Consider the following 19,592-nt stretch of genomic DNA (forward strand, 5'->3'; position numbering starts at 1 on the left):
AGTGTTCCACCCATCCACTTAAATTTTGCTTAAAATAATAGTGACTGCAAAAAGAACTGCTTTTGCTTAGGGTCCCAGGCAAAGGATAAATCTCCACGATGTACAAATGGCAAAATGTCTCCATCCTATTTATGGATGCCGGTTGAGAAGGAAAAAAGCAAAGCAAACCAAAGCGGGTAAAAAACCCACTCTGTAAATGTGTTTCAATGAAGAGAATAAAAGACACTAGAAATAGGAGCCGCAACCCCAAGGTGGCAGTAGCGGGGATCTTGAAAATCTGATAATCATTTCTTGGAAGTCAAATCATCCCTTCACAAATGATATAGTGGTGACCAGGTCCTATGCATAAACCAGCTGTATACTGCTGGGAATGATAAATGCCACATAGAAAGGTGCCTACTATGGGCAGATCAAAAAGCAATCGCTCCACACAGCAGGGCCTGGCCTCCAAAGTAAATCCAGACCATTCTGTCCCCTGAGGTGCTAGATGAAGGGAAGGCGGGCTCCAGTTTTTCCACAGGTGCCACTAAATCAGTTAAAAGGGGAAACTTTGATTGAGTCTGATTATCCTCTAAAAAATACTTCATAGCTCAGTAGAAAACCTAGGACCATCTGAACAGGATCCAGTTACAATCATAATTGTCTATCCGTGTACAGTTCTTTGCTTCTAAAACAGCTAAAATATTGGCTACTGGATGTATTCTGAGCTTTGATCAATTTACACATCAGGGCTCATTTTTATTTTCCCCTAAGGTTTTATCTGAAAACCATCAGTTTTTGGAGTCAGAAGCTGCTCTGGTGAATTCGGGTCTGAGAGGTGAGTGGAATGCACCAAGAACTGAGCAACGGACGCAGAGTTTGAGCTGAAGTGGTGCTTCAGGGACTAAGCTGAAAGAAGTCTGGCAAGATGTCACCAGCTGCTCAATATAGAACATGGTGGATCATTTTCTCCCCCATCTCTGTCAACTTTCCCTTAAATGCTTTTGTAAGAAGTGGATAGACAGGGCAAGGTTTTGTTCAACATAAGCATTTAGAACAACAACGAAAAATCACAACAATAAGCTCAGGGGAAGAGAGGCCCACCTTAGCTGGTCAAAGGGCCTTTAAGCTTGGGTTGCTATGTGGAAAATGTTGGTAAAAAATAATTTCACTCAAATGCTAGTCCCAAGAATTAATGACTATAAAGCACGTGGGCTCCAAATGTCCCTGGCATTGTGGTTCTAGCTGTTTCCTTACCCGTAGCTTTTCCTCCGTCTTAGTAGACTGCTTACAGTCGGGATGCCACACGGTGGAACCTGGAAAGAACAGGGCAGAGCATGAAGGAAACGGAAGGAAGTCATCATCCTGTTCCACAGAACTTCTGAGAGTGGTTCAGATTCCTCATTCCCATCACAGGAGAGCCGTGAGTTCCCCAGCAGGAAGTAATTCATGACACTAAAAATCAAACAACCCCAGACCTTAGGTGAATTTAACCCAACCTTGTTCTATAAAGATCATCACTCTGGACCACCGACACCACTAATTGGGCACAAGATTGTTTGAATGCAAGCGATATTGAGCTCTTGATTGTTTTTTAAAGACCATATTATTGTCCTTCAAAAGTAATGGCTGAGTGCTTAGTATAAGCTACATTTAATTTCAGAAATAATAAGCCATATTTATAGACCATCAAACAACAAAGCAAGTTTGTTGAGAGAAATAAACATCAAACTAGAGAGTCTATATCCAGAAGCAGAATTTACTAATTTTTTTCCCTGATGCAATTCTACAGTCATCTACACCAACATGGGTAACTATATTAAATGTTAGTTAGGTTAAAGGTACATTATGAATCCTTCAATCTTTTAACTAGCTATAAACAATCTTTGCTTTTAAACTACTGGAGTGACTTTGTAGGTGTTATTTCCTGTTTCTGGATCAGTAGTCTCCCTTTATGGGACTCTGAAGCACTTGCATGAGTAATGTCACCATCATAGAATTAAGCAGAAACACTTATTCCCAAGAGACAGGTCTGATCAAGAATCCACTGTCTGCTCAGATGGCTTTATATGACCAGATATGTAATACATGCCATTTAGATGACTATTAGGCTGGAAATTGAGTCCTATGTGCATATGCGGGTTTGTTCAGAATAAGGGTGGGGCAGGAGGAACCAAGGGAGCATTAAAAAGACTCAAGCCAATAAAGCTGCTCAGTGGAAAGTTGTGAGCAAAGGATAGAAATGAGTCTTAGTATAAACATCAGTCTTTCTACATTTCATGAGTTTAGTCTTTATCTCTTCAAACAATAACCTGGGTGAATTTAACCCAACCTTGTTCTTGTACTTGAAGAGGCATCAATTTAAAATAACTCATGAACTGCTTTATACCACTGAGCCAAAATAATATTAGTGTTTTATATCAGAATACTTTAATTTCTATTTAACAATCACTTCTCCCTTGTTTCACCCAGGACTAGGGTGGGGGAAGAAAAGAGAAGAGGAATAGAAAAAGAGAAAAAAGAAAATGGAAGAATAAACAAGAAAACCCCAGACAGACGTATGAGTCCCTTCAGCACTAAGAGTGGCTTAAAAGCTGACAACAAAGCACAGGAAATCTTTTAATGTGGAGAGACGAAGAGGGTCAGGCCCAGGCCAGGAGAGCAGTGTATTTGCTGTGGAGTTCTACCGAGCAGGAGGCACTGTCCAGAACCCCCGGGCTACACACAATGTCAGCATTGTTCTCTGAAGGTCACACACTCCAGGAATGAGACTCAGAGAAGAGATCAGGTGCTTCAACAATGAAACTACTAATTCTTCAAGGATGCTGAGAGGGAATGCAAGTAGTAAAGCACAACTCTGCAGGAAACTTAGAACAATCCCTGGAATTCTGAACGCAGTCTATCCCCGGAATGCGCTGCATTTGTGCACAGTTTGAAACTGCTCTCTCTGTTCAGTTTCCAGAACCACCGGGAATATGCAGAGCTGCACCCAAGCCTGAGTCTCGTTCTCTGCAGACGCAGACTGACATTCATACTACTGTGTGTTCTGTGAGTGCTATAATTAACACACTGAAATCTAGCAGCAGGCTTGGAGGCCACGTGAGGAATCAATCTGCTCTGCGGCAGTACGCAAAGTGACACTTGCGTATTGCCATTACAGATGTGTAGCCTGTTCTTGAGAAAATACATCTATGAAGCCCTTATGAAACCACAGATGCAGAGCTTGTCACTTTCCCAGCACGCTTCGGCATTCAGTGATGTTTTTCGTCGAATTTTTCAGAGTGATCATGCTAAAGCTAAAAGAACACTGGCTTGTCTGTTTATCACCTGTCTAGTATTTCTTTTTTTTTTTTTGCTTGTTTGTTTTTCTTCCAGTACCAGGAATCGAACTCATGACCTTGCACTTGCCAGGCAAGCTCTGTGCCGCTGAGCTAAATCCCCAGCCCCCCTGTCTAGTATTCTTAAGACAGAGTAGCCAACATGGTGCTTGAACACTTACAAGTCATCTTTATAGACTTTTCTTAGTCATACAAAAACAAAACTGAGAGAGCAAAGCAAACCATTCATTAAACATTCACTTAGTGCTACGTGTAACAAAGAATGAAGAGCTGGCATGGAGAGGCAACTGAGACCCCTTAATTACTCAAACTGAACCAGCAACTGCTCTTAACAGTTCTTGCTAATTTTACTGATGAATCCTCATCTAATTAATGAGTCTGTCCCCAGCTAAAAATAGTAAAATGCTTTGCACAGATGATGCCATTTGACTGGAAGAGAATTCACCCCTAAAGCTTCTCAAGAAGCTCAGAATTTTGAGACAGAATTGAAGAACACTTTTACTCTGGGAACATTTCTCAAAATTATTTTCAATTAGGACAAGTCTAAGGGCTCCCTGGGAATGCGTACTTCCGTGCCACCAGAAACTTGTTAATTTCTGTTTCAGGGACTTTGGGCATGTGCTCCCTCGTTCCATTTCAATTGAACTATGTCATCTTAGTGGGTTAGAAAGTGTCCATGAAGTAATTCATCCAGTATGAGATTTCCTTCTTCTTGAAAGCCCAAAGAAAGGTAGATGGAGGGACTTCAGATAATCTTTCTCACAAAACAGTAAAAGGATGTAGCCATCAAATGAGTAACCCTTCTAGGAATTTCTAGGAATGTGTTCTCATTTTTGATATTTTGTTTCTCCAATATATTCCTGGGGAGAGAAGGGGAGGAGGACTTGCTGATTCTCACATCCCTCACACTCACAGCACCAGCCTCTCAGGGCTCTTTCTTCAGCAGCCTCAGGCCCTCACTGAGAGCCTGTCAATTGCTCGGCTGGTTTACACTAACCGATGGTGACATACCTTCTGGCCATATCGATGCCGGATTTGGGTTGCCTCTCAGCTAATAAAATGCCTCCTTCTCTAAACACAATCCAACAGACACAGCAAGATTTTCTTTCCCCGAGTACAGAAAATATACTTTGCTCTCCAGTCCCGCTCACCTTGAAGATACATTTCCTCTCCTTCTGTGAACATCTGGTTGCATCTGCTGCATCGTGCACAGCTGGGGTGGTAATGTTTGTCACCTGCCTGCAAGAAAAAAGGCAGGGGACATTTAGGGGACCCATTCAGTCACGGCTCAGAAACGCTTTTCTGGAGCTGCGGATTTAGAGGACAAGAGAAGTTGCTGAGGAAGGAAAATAAAGATCCAACTGATCAAACTTCCCAGACCAGTAACCCTGGAAGTTAAAGCCAACCTCACTGGAACTGAAAAGGCGGAAAGGCCAGCTACTCACACCCACCATGACAGGGCTGCTTTGCTTCTCAGGGTGTCTGGCCTCCATTTTTCTCTCTACCTATGCTTTCCTGGATGGTTTCCATTTAAATATCACGTGCCTGAGATGAGTTTACTTTATGTCCCAATCACTCCACCTCAAAACATGAATGCACACATTTTTGTGGGAGGTTCATGTTGGTTAGGCAGGTTCTTCTTTCTTGGCTCAATGAACAGAAAATTAAAAAAATCTACCCAATTTGCATCAAGGTAAGCAAAACCATAGTAAAAGACATAATCCACTGTTATTGTTTCAGAAAGAGGCTAAATTCTCTTTTATGCTGTTTACATCAATATTTTACCAATGCCCTGTATTAGTTTCCCAAAGAAGGCATTTTACTGAAGTGGTATTTCGTATTCCTAAATACAACAGATGCCATCACAGCAGGTGCTGACTTTCCTGAAGCAAAGCATCCCTGGACAAAGGGACAGTTCCCTAGACATTGCCAAATCATATGAGAGTCACGCCCCAAACGCAGCCTGACAAAAAATCCTTTCATGCCCAGCTTAGGAAAAAAAGTCTTCACTTAAAAATTACCAAATGCATTCTGTGATTAGATCATTTGTACACATCAAGTGTGAAAACATTTCTTTTGCACTAACCACGTGCAATGGCAGTGCTGAGAAAGTTAGAAGAGGCGGCATCCTGCTTCCGAGCCTGTGTGAAACCACAACAGGAAGTCAGAGTACGGTCCTGATTTCACTTTCACACCCTGCTATAGAAACAGTAAAAGCCCCTTAACAACCAAAGCATGAGATGGGGGTCAGCCTCTTAGGATGATCAAGAGGGGAAAAAATATTAAGTTACCTAAATTAAAAACCTAGGAAAGACACCTTTTTAGTGGTGCCTGCCAAAAAAGTGCAGAAATGGTGTCCTTATTCTTGTCCACTTGCTGTTTCTTATTTCTTAAACCCATGTTTTGTAGCGGAGTGGGGCGCAGGTCTGAGTGCAAAGGGAAGCATGAAGTCAGTCCTTCCTTAAGACATTTGGGGTCAAATGTGGGTGAAAGGAAGAAAGAAATTCTACTCAGTTCTAAGCCTGGTTGGCTCAGCAAGGCTGTCAGTGCTGAGGTTTAAGTTAGTTGAACAATCTCTAATCCCAAGGAAAGTCTAAGAATAAAGTCTCCAGAATATGGTGTGGTCTGTGGTGAAAAATATAGTTTACCTTATTAAAGCACAAACAGAAATTTTTCATGCTAAGAAAGCACATGTATCATATTGGGTGGTGAAACATCACAAGGATTTTCATTAAAGATGGGCGTGAGACAAAGATGTACCCTTTCACCAATATCATTCTACATGTCTTGGGTACTTGTCTGTGTGATAAGAAAAATAACTGTAATGATCACTAATAAATGAGTTCAAGCAAGTGGCTAGATAAAAAAAATTAACATTAATTATTATTTTCTATTCATTAGGAAACTTTTATTTCCTATTCATTAGCACTAAAAAATAAAAGCAAGTCCTCATTTGCAATAGCAACAAATAAACCCTCTAACATAAGACCTAAAAATAAAGAAAATTATAGAACTTAATTGATGGATATAAGGGATCTAAATAATTCTATTTCTCAATAGAAACATGAAATAATATTTCTGGGTGCAAAAACTGAAAAATGTAAAGATGCCAATTTATTTTAAATGAACCTACTTCTGTGATGCTTTCACAGTTACAGTGCCCACAGGAGTTTGCTTTATAGACCTTGACAGGTTGTATCTGTAAGTTCATGTGGAAGAAAAGAAAAGTACAAAAAAAGACCCCCTAAAAAAGGGGCAGCAATGAAAGGGAATTTAAATTCCCGATTTAAATATTTATTCTAAGGCTAAAAATATTAAAGCACTTGAATACCCATGTAGGAACAGAAAATAAATCAACAGAAGAGAGGAAATAGCCACAATTACAAAAGAGCTTAGTTTATCATAAAGGTGGCAGTTTAAATGAATTTAAAGAACAGATTATTCAGTAAATGTTGAGTTATATCACAGAGCTACTGTGATAAAATCAGCATGGTGCTGGTAAAAAAAAAAACAAAAAACAACAACAACAACAAAAAAACAGACTTAAAGATCAACGGAATGGATTAGAAGATGCAGACACAATTGCAAACACATTCAGCCACCTTATCTTTGACAAAGGGGCCGAACATGTTCACTGGAAGAAAGATAGCCTCTTTAATAAATGGTGCTGGAAAAACTGGCTTTCCACATGCTGAAGACTAAAACTAGACCCACGTCTATCACCATGTCTAAACTAAAATCAAAATGGATCAAAGATCTAAATATTAAAACAGAAACACTAAATATACTGGAAGAGAAAGTGGGCAGAAATCTTGAAGAGATAGGGATAGGCAGAGAGTTCATGAACAAAAGCTACAGAATCAAGAACCGGGATCTCATCTTATTGAAAAGTTTTTGCACATCAAAAGAAATCACCAACAGAGTAAAAAGAAAACCCATGAATTGGGAAAAAATTTTAGCCAACTGTTCTTCAGACAAAGGACTCCTATCTAGAACACATAAAGAATTAAAAACAATCAGGCCCCCAAAATTCAAAGACCCAATCCAAAAATGGGCATCTGAGATGAAATACACACTTCTCAGATGAAGAAATACTAATGGCGAATAAATATATGAAAAAATGTTCAACATCCTTGGTTATTCGAGAAATGCAAATTAAAACAACACTGAGATTCCATCTCACCCCAGAAAGAATGGCTATCATCAAGAAATCAACCAATAACAAATGCTGGAGAGGCTGTAGGAAAAAAGGAATCCTTATCTACTCTTGGTGGGAGTGTAGATTGGTGAAACTACTGTGGAAATCAGTGTGGAGCTTCCTCTCAAAACTAGGATTAGAGGTCCCATTTAACCCACCTATTCCCCTTCCAGGTATTTTCCCAGAAGAATTAAAAATATCACACCACAGTGATATATATGCACCCATGTTTATAGCAGCACAATTTGTCATAGCTACATCTTGGAAACAACCCAAATGCCCATCAACTGAGGAATGAATAAAAAAGATATGGTATTTTTATACAATGGAGTATTACTCAGCTATAAAAAAAGATAAACTAGAGACTTTTATAGGTAAATGGATGCAACTAGAGACCATACTCATAAGTGGAATAAATCGGGCCCGCATGTGCAAACATCATATTGTCTTCCTAGTGTGAGTACATGAAAGAGTAAATAAAACCCAAAATGTACAATAGATATTATGAAAGAGAAAGAAATTGCTCAAATGAAGAAACAACTGGCATGAGGGAAAGGAAAAAAAATATGTATACAGAAGGATAGCTGGGATAACTGTACTGCTGATGTCTAATGGTTTATTGAAGGGAACAGTTAATGCTTTATTTATTTATTTTTGGAACAATTTTGCATGTTTATATCTGGTAATCTCAACAATTACTATGAAGACAATAATATGCAATGTAACAACCATTGCTGAATTCCTATCATCTTGTCTAGTGAAACTCGGAATCATCTACGACGTTTTTTGTTTTGTTTTTAGTTTTTATTTTCTTTAATGGTTCAATCAATCTTGCATTCTTACATCTGTTAATCTGAGCAATTGCAATGAAGATAAAAGGATGTAATATAGGGGCTGGGGATTTAGCTCAGTGGCATAGCGCCTGCCTGGCAAGCGCAAGGTCATGAGTTCGATTCCTGGTACTGGAAAAAAAAACAAAAAAATCCAAAACCCAAAAACTAAAAACAAAAACAAAAAAAGTATATAATATAATAAATGGTGAGGATATGGGGATATAGCTTAGGGTTAGGGTAGCAGACTTGCCTAGGTATAAGCCCTGCCTGGGTTTGATTTCCAGGGCTCGAAGAAAGAAAAAGGAAAAAAAAAAAATGTAAGGACAATTGGTTCTCAACATAAAGATAAATCTTGATTCTTAACTCCTAACCTATATAAATGCCAGACAGCTTAAAACGGAAAAAAAGTTAAAGTGGAAACAAAATTATAGAAGTGTTCACAGAGAATATATATAAGACTATTTTAATAAACATATGGTAGGAAAGTTTTCCTACACAAGGAAAGATCTAGAAACAATAAGGGTAAATATCAGCCAATCTGTGCCAGTGCTACACAAAATTAAAAACTCTAGACACAAAATTAAAAGAGAAATGATAGAAGAATTTTGCCATACATTTCAGGCAAAAAACTATTTAGAATATATAGAGTGTCTATAACACAAAATGCGGCAAGATGGGCAGAAGGCTATTTCCAGAGAAAATGAACATAATAAAAAAATAGTTTGTCCAATGCGACTAGCAATCAGGGAAATACAGTTTAGAAAATCTTCTGTTCCCCCCATAAAATTAGCAAAGATAAACAGAATATAAATGTGAGGAAGCTGATGTTTTCAGCTGGTGCTGAAAACCCTTCCTGGAAGGCAACTTGATGGTGTCTATTAAAATTCAATGCGCACATAGCCCTCTGGCTCACAGTTTCACTTTCAGGGAGCCATCCTACATAGTCTCACGAATGTGCCCCAAGGCGTATGCATCGAGGGTATTCAGTACTATTTTACTTATACCATCGAAGAACAAAAAAACAGAAAACCCCCAAAAGGAAGAAATTAAATGAAATAGTAAACCAATGTAGCCATTAAAAATGAAGTAATCGTATACGTACTTGTAAGAAGAGTTCAAATTAATATTACTGAGAATTCAAACTACCATTACAAAGGAAAAAAAAAATCAAACACTGTTCTATGTCCACATTAAGTCGCAGAAACCCTGATTTGACTGGATTTAAATCCAGTTTCACACTTACTCTTTAGCTTCCACATCATGAAATGGGTAGAATGATTCCACTTAGCTTGTAGAGTTCATAAGAAGATTATCAGGAACCCAGCCTTTGCGCCCGCATCATGCTGAGTGCTTTAATCTCCTCAGTTCTGTAAGGTGGCACTATCACTATGATGTATGCACGAAGGGTCACATAATGCACAAGTAGTGATTGTGGGAGTGTGTACGGGGGCTGCCGGGGACCAAACCTAGCACTTTGCACACGTTAGGCAAGTACTGTATCACTGAACTACATCCCCAGCCCGGCATACTGATTTTATATGTGTGCCCTGCATGGAGAAGACAGGAAGAATGTAAATCAATTAAGCGTGCCACGGTTACCCATGAAGAGAGGTAGGAATGGGGGAAGAGAAACCTGAGTTACCTCACTTTTTTATGTCAGGAATATATTTCATGTTGCTGAGCACTAAGAGAGCAAAGACAAGAGGAAAAAGTCCATATCTCTTGGGCCTAACACCAGGGCCTGAGATTTTACCCCAATCTGTAGTAGAAACATGATTTTGGGCAAATCAAAAACTTGTGGAATTTCTATTGCAGAGGAGAGGTGATAGTGGTGGTGATGATACTCACAGAAATAAACATTTTTACTGTGCACATTTTGTGGCGGTTACTGCTTTACATATTTCATAAACATTGGGTGAATTTTTGTCACAATCACCTCAGAAGGCTGAAAACATCATTGTCCCCGTTTTTGGATGAGGTACTGGAGGCCCGGGGAGGTTTAGTAACTGGCTCATGTTCACAGTTAGAAGCAGTGGGTCTGGTTCCGGAGTAGGTGTTCTTCACTAGTACCACAGCCAACAGACAATATTCGACGGCAGTGACCACCGCACCATGTTGTAGGTTAGATGAGCACATGGTATTTTGGAATTGCTGTGATGCACAGCATACAACAATGATGGTGATAGTGGTGCAACTTAATAACTGTGCCCAGAGGTGGTCCCAGGGCCACTCATAATAAGAAAGTTTTGGGGCTGGGGATTTAGCTCAGCGGCAAAGCGCCTGCCTGGCAAGCGCAAGGTCGTGAGTTCGGTTCCCGGTACTGGAGAAAAACCAAAAAAAAAAAAAAAAAAGAAAGTTTTGAGTGTCCACCTGTGATACTGATAAAAGGCTCTCTGGACGTCACCTTCTCCAAGCACAGGCACTGGGCAGTAAATATGTTGAAAGAACTGTCCCACAAGATGGATAAAAGCTACCTCAAGTTCACACGAGGCGGGGCTTGGTGCTGCTGGGAACACTACTAAGAAACGCTATCGTCACAGTGCCAAGGACATCAGCCTTGACCCATGCACTTGCTTCAGATGCTGCTCGTATCAAATAATTCACATCATGTCAAGAAATTCTGAGTCAAAGGTAATTTCAGAGCCATGAGTGAGGCTTACTGGAATTACTGAAGCAGTGAAGACCCGAAGGGCTACAGCGTCAGGAAATCAATGACAAGGAAGCCCCTCTTCTGCAGGGTGAGCCACCCACTCTTGTTTCATTTCTCCTTTAGTAGCACTGGTGATGGTTCACAGACAAATCCTGTACACATGGCCAGAGAAAGTATCAGAGCTGAACACAGACACTAGGTTATATGCAAACTAGCTAGAAACTGGAACTAACTGAACCAAAGTCATTTACACTGGAGTCATTTTCAGAAGAAGAAAAATAACTTCAGATAATAAAATGAAGGACTGGGGCTGGGGATCTAGCTCAGCGGCAAAAGCGCCTGCCTGGCAAGTGCAAGGTCGTGAGTTCGGTTCCCGGTACCGGAGAAAAACCAAAACCAAAAAAAAAAAAAAAAAACAAAACAAAAATAAAATGAAGGACTAAGCAGCAGTCATGTAAGAAACATTATGATACAAACCTGATTCACTGCAGAAAGGAGGTTCCTGATTGCACACTTGTAAAACACAGCAGGCGTGCTGCTGCAGCAGGTACCTGCAGGAGTGTTAGTACCCGGCCCTCGGCATGCAACCTGCAACTTGGGCTATGTGCAGTCTGAGAGGCCAGACGTACTGTTGGAGCTCAACATACTTGCTATCTCTATTCTCCATTTTTGTGCCCTGACACTTAAAAACCTGGCAACTTTGTTTCTGCACTTTCACATATTTAAAATGTGTGGGTTAAATTAAAAGATGACATTATGGCTAGCATTAAATGCTGTAAGAACAACACATCATTTTCTGATTAGGTGAAGTTTATAAAGTGCCTGCCACGTAGTCAAAGTGCTAAGAATTGCTCATCTCTACTGCAGCTAGGGAAATTAGATGTTGGTGGTTACTAATACTATTTGGTAAATCTCTAAAGTGAAATGTGCTCCTCAGCACGCAAGCCAGAATTGTGGAGAAATGCCATCTACTCTAAGGTGAAATTTAGTGTAAGATACCAGACTTTTGATGAAATCCATTGTCTGGAAGAACAGAAAGTTGTGAATTCCTTGTGGACATGAGGTATAAGAAAGGAGGTCTGGGTATCATTCCTTAACTTATTACCCACAGGGCCTCAGCTGCGTCACTGCTTACTGTCTCCAAGCCCCAGGTCCCTTACTTGAACATGTGAAGTGCTGGATTAGATCATTTCAACTTCCATTCAGCTGTCAAATTCTGTTACTGTGTGAAATCCCATATCACTACATGCTCCCAGAACCGTGTTAACAGAAAGCCATTTGAATGTTAAAAGGACATTCTTGATGGCAGGGAATGGAGCTTGACCAATAACTTCTTAGTGTCTCATACCTCAGAGGAATTGTGAGGCCGGGAATCAGCCCCATGCCCACTAAATAGGTCACTAGGACTAAGAAAAAGGACAGTCATTATGGAGCCCATCTGTGGACAGATAATCGCTGTACGATGGTTGATCTACTTAGCTCCTGCCTGCAAACTGTCCTTCTCAGTTTCGCTTTCATCCTCTTCCTCTGGGTTTCCTCTACTCCTGACCCCAGCCCCGAGGTCGGCCTTCATCCATTTATAGCTTATGCCTCTGCCCCCTGTCAAAAAGGACTTGCAGATACTTAATGGAAAAGGCCAGGATTTAAAAAACAATTGATCAAAGCCCTCAAACACGTTTGTTATGATTTCAGCTTCTTAGTAGATAAGGTCAAAAAAGAAGATAATTGGCCACCAAAGTCTCACTACTTGGAACAACAAAAAAAGGCCCACACACAATGATCACCACAGAGGCAAGGTATTGAATTTTAATCAGGAGCCCGCACTGTAGGCGAAAGTTCCAGAAGATCTTATTGTGTGCCAACGCATCTACACCAAGTCTTAGAACAACCCAGTGAGGTAGGTGCTATTTAACAGTCTGATTTTACAAGCAAGGAAATGAGAACTCAAGGAGAATAACTTACCCAAACCCCCGGTGTTTTCAGAAGGCAGAGCTAGGTTTCCAACCCAGATAGCCTGACCCCAGGGCCACAGGTTTTACCCCTCTGATAAACTGCCTCCTAACATTCCTGAAGGAGTTCTCACACAGGGATTCTGACTTACAGAACAGAAAAATCTCCAGAACCATTTCACCGATGGTAGAACACATTCAATTTGTTGTTTTTAGATTCTCCCAAACTCAGCCCTGACTGACTGGCATTTCAGATTAGGGACATATTAACGCTCAGAGGCTGGTGTAGCTCAGGAGTTTCTTAACTGTATTGTGCAATAAGAAATATTGCAATAAACTTTAAAAAATATTTCCAATAGCCCAATGGGCTCCGGAAATCAGATTCATTTTCAAATTTTGTAAGCATTGAAATGAATTTATGCAGGTCACCATGAACTCGAAAAACATGAATTTGAAAGGAATTAAGTGTCCAAACGTGGGAGTTGATGAAGCCAGAGAGAGCAACAAGGACATGCTGTTTATGTGGCAGATACACGGGTGGGGAGGGAGATGTGAATCACGTACACTACCTGTGCAGCTCTTGCCAAAAGGCAGCGCTTGGGCTGACTCTGCCTCTTTTTAACCACCACTTTTTCCCCTTGAAGTGGGAGAGGTTTCTAATGTAACCAGACTGGCTCGATCACCTCTTCCAGGAGGCCTTTTTCCTGATGCAGCATCATGAATAGGCAAGATAATGAGGGTGTACCTTGGCCTGAAGTTTGTATTCTGGGCAAAGGTGAATAAATCAGTCCACCCAGGCAGCTTTCACAAGGTCTGGAGGACAATACAAGTCTGTGCAAAGCCAACAGGCACAGATGAGAATATCCTGCAGCCCGAGCGTATTACCTACCGCAACCCCCGAGCTTACAGACTGCGCCAAAAAACCACGCTGTGTTAGAGGAAGGGTGGAGCTTGTATTTCTGAACAAGGATGCATAAGTATTTCAGAGAGAAATAAATCATTACCGTCTAACTCTCTGGTTCCCTTTAATCGCCTGCTCAAAACTTAAGAGACAATTGCAACTCTCTTTTTTAATGGGGGTAAGGAATAAAAAAAAAAAGGTACAACATACAGCAAATGCATTTTGGCTTCTTGAAGGTGGTTACTGCCTCTTCATCTACTTCTAAGAAATTAAATGTAACAACTTTAAATCAGTTTTTGTCACTTAATGGTGTTGTAGAAATGTTGTCTGTAAATGTATCATCCCTAAAGAACACAGCCAGCCTCTAAATTGATTTATACATTCAGGGCAATCTCTTTTAATATCTCAGCAGGATTGTGGGTAGGGAATAAATTGATTCTAAAATTTATATGGCAAGGCAAAGAGCCAGACTAATAATAATAAAAAAAAGGACGAAGCTAAAGACCTTAAACTACTTTTTTTTTTTTTTTTTTTTTTTTGGGTTTTTCTCCGGTACCGGGAACCGAACTCACGACCTTGCGCTTGCCAGGCAGGCGCTTTGCCGCTGAGCTAAATCCCCAGCCCCTTCCTTAAACTACTTGATTTCAAACTTACTATGAAGCTATCTGTAATAAGAGCATGTTTTTGCATAAGGATAGACTTACTGAGTAGTGGAACAGAAGAGGGTGTCCAGAAGTAAACCACACACTTACAGTCAATCAATTTTCAATAAAGTGTCAGGGAAATTTGGTGAAGGTATACTCTTTCCAGTAAATGAGGCTGGCAGAATTGGAAATCTGTGTCTAATTATATCCCTATCCTCATCACATACACAAAAATTAACTCGAAATGGACCATAGATCTGCATATAAAAAAACAAGCTTATAAAACTTCTAAACGTCCTGTTGATATTATTATTTGGCCCATGCATACTTAATTGTTTCTTTGGTTTTGTGTCCTCCAGTCTTAAAGCTACATGCCTACCCAAAATAAAAATGCAGCTGTTTATGGAGGGTTTTCGGACAGAAACGCTTGAGAGTATCTCTAACTGCTGATAAAGAACTACGACCCCTTTCAGCCTGATGAAGCCAGAGTGGTCATCATCCATTATTCCCTCATGGCAGTTTGGGTTACTTCTTTAGAGGGGGGAATGTTGTAGGCAACTGAGTAGATAGTTTTTCACCTTGAAAAAGCCAGGAAGAGTCACTGTTTCCCTACAGGAAAAGCCTCGGTTCTGTATTAAAGACCATTGAAAAGGTACAATAGATATAGTGAAAGGGAAAGAAACTGCTGAAAAGGAAAGAACAACTGGGATGGGGGAAAAGAAAAAGAAAGGGGAAAAAAATGATATGTATACATACACAAGATAGCTAAGATAATTGTATTACTAATTTCTATTAGTTCATTGAAAGGAACAGTTAGTGCTTATACTGTTTGATTAGTTTTGTATGCCTGTACCTGGTAATCTGAGCAACTACTTTGAAGATAACAATATGCAATATAATAACCATTGTTAATTTCCTATCACCTTGTTTTGAAATTCTGTATCATTTTTATTTCTTTCACTCATTATAATAAAAAGAGTTCAAATAATCCTTATATTAAATCATTCTTCCTCCAAAAAACAGACATTAAGAAAATGGAAAGATATGCCAAAGACTAGGAAATAATTTTGGAAATTGTATATCTGAAATTTTGTATTTCTTATATATTGTATATCTAAAATTGTATATCTGAAATTTTGGAAATTGTATATCTAATTGTGTATCTAAACAAGTCAGGGGGAAAGGAAGTGAAGATATGATCCAAAAACCAGATAAACTAAACTCTTTCATTCACTGTCTACAGTGACAGACCAGAATATACAATGGACTTGTATCCTGATTATATACAGCATTCTTGCAACTCAGTAATAAGAAGCAACCCAACCAAGTTAAAAAATGGGCAAAAGACTTAGGCTTGGGATATAGCTCAGTGGTAGAACATTTACCTAAACAGCCCTGAACTAGAAGCAATTCAGTCGACTCTCAATGGGTGAAAAGATAAATAAAATGTAGAAACAATTTAAAAATGGGATACTCCTAAGCAATAAGAAGAAACAGTGTTACTCATAATGCAAAGAGAGAGGTAAGCCTCAACAACATACTAAGTGAAAGAAGCCAGACACAAAAGACTACCTACTGCATGATTCCACTTATTTGCAATTTCTAGAAGAGGGGAAACTGAAGGGAGATAAAGTAGATCAGGGGTTGCTGAGGATGGGGATGGGAAAAGGAGGGACTGCAAACAAGCGGTCCACCTGGGGTAACAGGAAAGCCCTCAAACTGCATGCGGTAATGGTGGCACGACTGTATACATGTAGATCACACTGGGCATTTACAGCAAGTACAGTTTAAGGAATGCAAACTATTCCTCAATAAAGAGGCATGACAAAAAGTAAAACCCAACAAGTCAGGGGGAGAGGAAGTGAAGAGATGATCCGAAAACCAGATACACTCTTTCATTCACTGTCTACAGTGACAGGCCAGGGTACACAGGCATTTACTCCTGTTTAGAGGTCCAGATTCCTCTGGAAAGCTGTTGAAAAATATGGATTCTTTTTTCCAGAGCAAAATATACCTGCATGTATGTATAGCTATATGTGTGCATGCACACATACATACTACACTGTATTATTAGCAACTACATGAAGATTTTATTTTATATTATTTTTTGTGGTGCTGGGAATCCAACCCAGAACTTCCATGCTAGGCAAGAACCTAACCACTGAGCTATGTCCCAGCCCTGTGTGAAAACTTTACGCATTTTCAAAGAGATTTTAAAAACAGTTTATCTAATCATTGCTTTTCTGTCTTCAGATGAAATACCATTCCTTTTGGACAAGATGAGAAAATCAACTGCAGAGAGATTAAGTAACCTGCCCAAAACCATAGGGAAAGTTGAAAAAAGAACCCGAACTATTGTCTTAATCTGCATACAGCTAAGGCAAATCTTTAGCTCACTTTATATTGTGTGCCTTAAAACAATACTTTTCTTCTGACCCTTTAGGATAGGTGACACCATTCTTCTTGTTTTACAGTGATCAGATGAGGATCAGAGGTCAAATGACTTATTGCACCAAGGTCAAGGTCACATAGCTATCTGAACTGGGAAACACCTTACATTAGTGGGTATAAAGTCACCTGTCCTATATCAAGAACACCATCTCATACTGTCTTCCTTGTTTCAGAATTCTTAGGCACCTAGGTAAGTAATTCCTGTATGATGTAAAAGGCCATTACAATGATCAAGGAGAGAATATTTTATTAACATATATCATGGATATTTTGCCAAACTTCAAGGCTGAGCAAATAATTACATAAAAGGCAAAATAAATCTGTGTACTAGAAATTAATCACTTCTCCCCCTGGGCTCACACATCTGTTTGATTTTGCCTTCTGTTATTATGACTGGATTGTCTGCTCCACCCCACCGTGTATTACAGAGCAGGGAGGTAGGCTTTGGAACCAAGAGAATCCAGGTTCTAAATTCTGACGTGCATGTGGTGGAGCCCTGGACACTATTCTTCTCGGTGTTGCCATGAAAATTAAAATAACCAAAGGTGAGTTAGTGGCAAAGTACCAACTGGTACCCATCAACACAGTTCATTAATAATCTCCATCAAGGCAGGTAAACTTTTTCTACTTCTTTCCCACTCGATTACACATTCCTTTAAAGACACAAGTCACACCTGTATCTTTAAGCTTTCTTATTTCCCACACAGCAAATTCTCTACATGGCCCAGTGAATCAATACGTCCACAGGAACTCTTATCAAAAACCACTAAACTGATTAGCAACCCCTCCCTGGACAAGCACGGTGGCCACAAGAGAAGGGCAAGATGAACTCTTGCGCCCCAGCTCGAATTTCAGAATTTTTCTTGTTAGCTGATACTCTGCTAAGCCCCTCACAAATCCTGTCCATCCACCTCTCTTGGCAATGCTGAGAGGCAGGAATTTATGTCCATTTAACAGAGGAGGAAATCATCCCAGGTGTCTCAGTTAGCACAGGGTAGAGCTGGGATCTGAACCCAGCCCTGTCTCAGTGTGTAGGGCCCCGGGTTCAAACCACTGGGTCCTTCCAAGAGCCCTCGCCCCTCGGAACATGGTCAATGTGGGCAGCCTCCCTGAAATCTCCCAGGCAGTGCAGATCTCCTGTGACTGTCATTGTTCCACTTGCTTTTTGAGAATACAAATAAAATGTTACTGTATAAAATCAAGTCTTCATGTTTCACAGTTTAGCAAGGCTAAAGAAAGTTGAGATAATTTTTTAAGCCTTCAGCTAAAATTTTACTCTACCCTTTCTGCTTCTAACTATGGAAAAGAGCCTTGCCAGATTAAACAAAACAAAACAAAACTACAGCACAACTGATACAAACTCTTCTTAAATTCGACTATCCCCCATGTTGTTTGTTTGTTTTTAAATAGATCCCGTTAGGGCCATGTTAAATTCACAGAAAAGTGAGTGGAAACTAGAGCACCCATATACTCCCTGCTCCTGCCACAGGCTCCCCCGCTACCAACAGCCCACACCTGGGTGGTAAATTTGTTATCACTGAGGACCTACACAAGTATCACCCAAGTCCGTACTTATTGTAGGGCTCACATTCTGGGTCTGGACAAATTAAAATGACATATCTACCATTACAGCGTCATACACAATTGTTTCCCTGCCTTCCAAGCCCCCTATGTTTTGCCTATTCACCCTTAGTGCTATCTCGTGGGATAGATAAATGTCATGGTATGCGATACTGTGACCCTAGAACCTTGTGAACATCCCAGGCAGCTCTAGCCTGCCCCTAATTTTCAAATTCAACTCATATCTCCCAAAAACCAAGCATCCAGGAATGAGATCAGGGACGGACGAAATAGCATGGATATAATCATCTCATTACTGTCTTCTGGTAAATTATTAAGAAACACAGCATAGTTCAGAGGGAAAATAAGGACCAGAAGTATACACTGAATTTCCCTGGGGACTAACTCCCAGGAAGGCTTTTTGTGTAGCCTGTTTAGCAGCTTTTTTTTCTTTTCTTCATCAGCAACAATGTCAGCATTGTACATATTATATCAATTGCTCTTCTTTACAGGAGGAAATTTGTGGGGGTTTTTAATTTGGTTTTTTTTGGGGGGAGGGGGCAAAGTTTTGCTAACAGACCCTGGCCTGGCCCTTAAACTTCTAGTCTTCCTACCTCAGCCTCCAGAGTGCTGGGATTATAGATGTGTACCATCTTTTCAAAAGAGTAAAGTCTTGAAAAAACACCTTTTTGCTCCTCCTTTGGAGAGGGAAAGGGGTGTAACTTTAAGTAAAATTCTCCTTTATTGAAGCAAGCTGCAGTCTGAGAATAATGCAAAGGTCATAAATGTATAGCTCAACAAAATTTTATAAATGCAAGTACTTTGAAACCAATACTCAAATGAAGAAAGCATGTTATCTGTATCCAGATATGCCCTCAAGTCTCCTCAGAAAACTATAGCTTCAAATCACTGTGGACTTCTAACTCATATGCTACTTTAGATTGTTTTGAAGCAGAAGCAAATCTACCTAGCTTCTTTCACTAAACACTGTGAGATTACCCATGAGGCTGCCGTAATTGTATTTCATTGAAGTCCATCATTCCACTGTACCTTTTTGTGCAGATATTCTGTGTTTTATTTATCTATTGT

The 19,592-nt window shown here is 40.0% G+C and overlaps 1 protein-coding gene and 1 long non-coding RNA gene across 17 annotated transcripts in view; one reads left to right on the forward strand and one right to left on the reverse strand.

Annotated features, from left to right (window-relative positions):
* The window catches only part of Ablim1 (actin binding LIM protein 1), a 287,439-nt gene that overhangs the window by 47,639 nt on the left and 220,208 nt on the right, over positions 1-19,592 (reverse strand). For all 16 annotated transcript variants that reach the window (XM_013515787.1, XM_013515789.1, XM_013515788.1 and 13 more), the window contains exons 7-8: positions 4,469-4,556; positions 1,237-1,295 (exon numbers count right to left, since the gene is read on the reverse strand). In XM_013515787.1, the coding sequence (XP_013371241.1) occupies positions 1,237-1,295; positions 4,469-4,556 (147 nt within the window). The remainder of the gene's footprint in view (positions 1-1,236; positions 1,296-4,468; positions 4,557-19,592) is intronic.
* Positions 16,614-19,592, forward strand: part of LOC106148874 — a 9,282-nt gene continuing 6,303 nt past the window's right edge. Inside the window, exon 1 of the long non-coding RNA XR_001234610.1 lies at positions 16,614-17,556. This is a non-coding gene — a long non-coding RNA (uncharacterized LOC106148874). The remainder of the gene's footprint in view (positions 17,557-19,592) is intronic.

Source organism: Chinchilla lanigera, unplaced genomic scaffold (assembly GCF_000276665.1).
Source record: "Chinchilla lanigera isolate Chin_1 unplaced genomic scaffold, ChiLan1.0 scaffold00030, whole genome shotgun sequence".
In the NCBI taxonomy this organism is placed as follows: domain Eukaryota; kingdom Metazoa; phylum Chordata; class Mammalia; order Rodentia; family Chinchillidae; genus Chinchilla; species Chinchilla lanigera.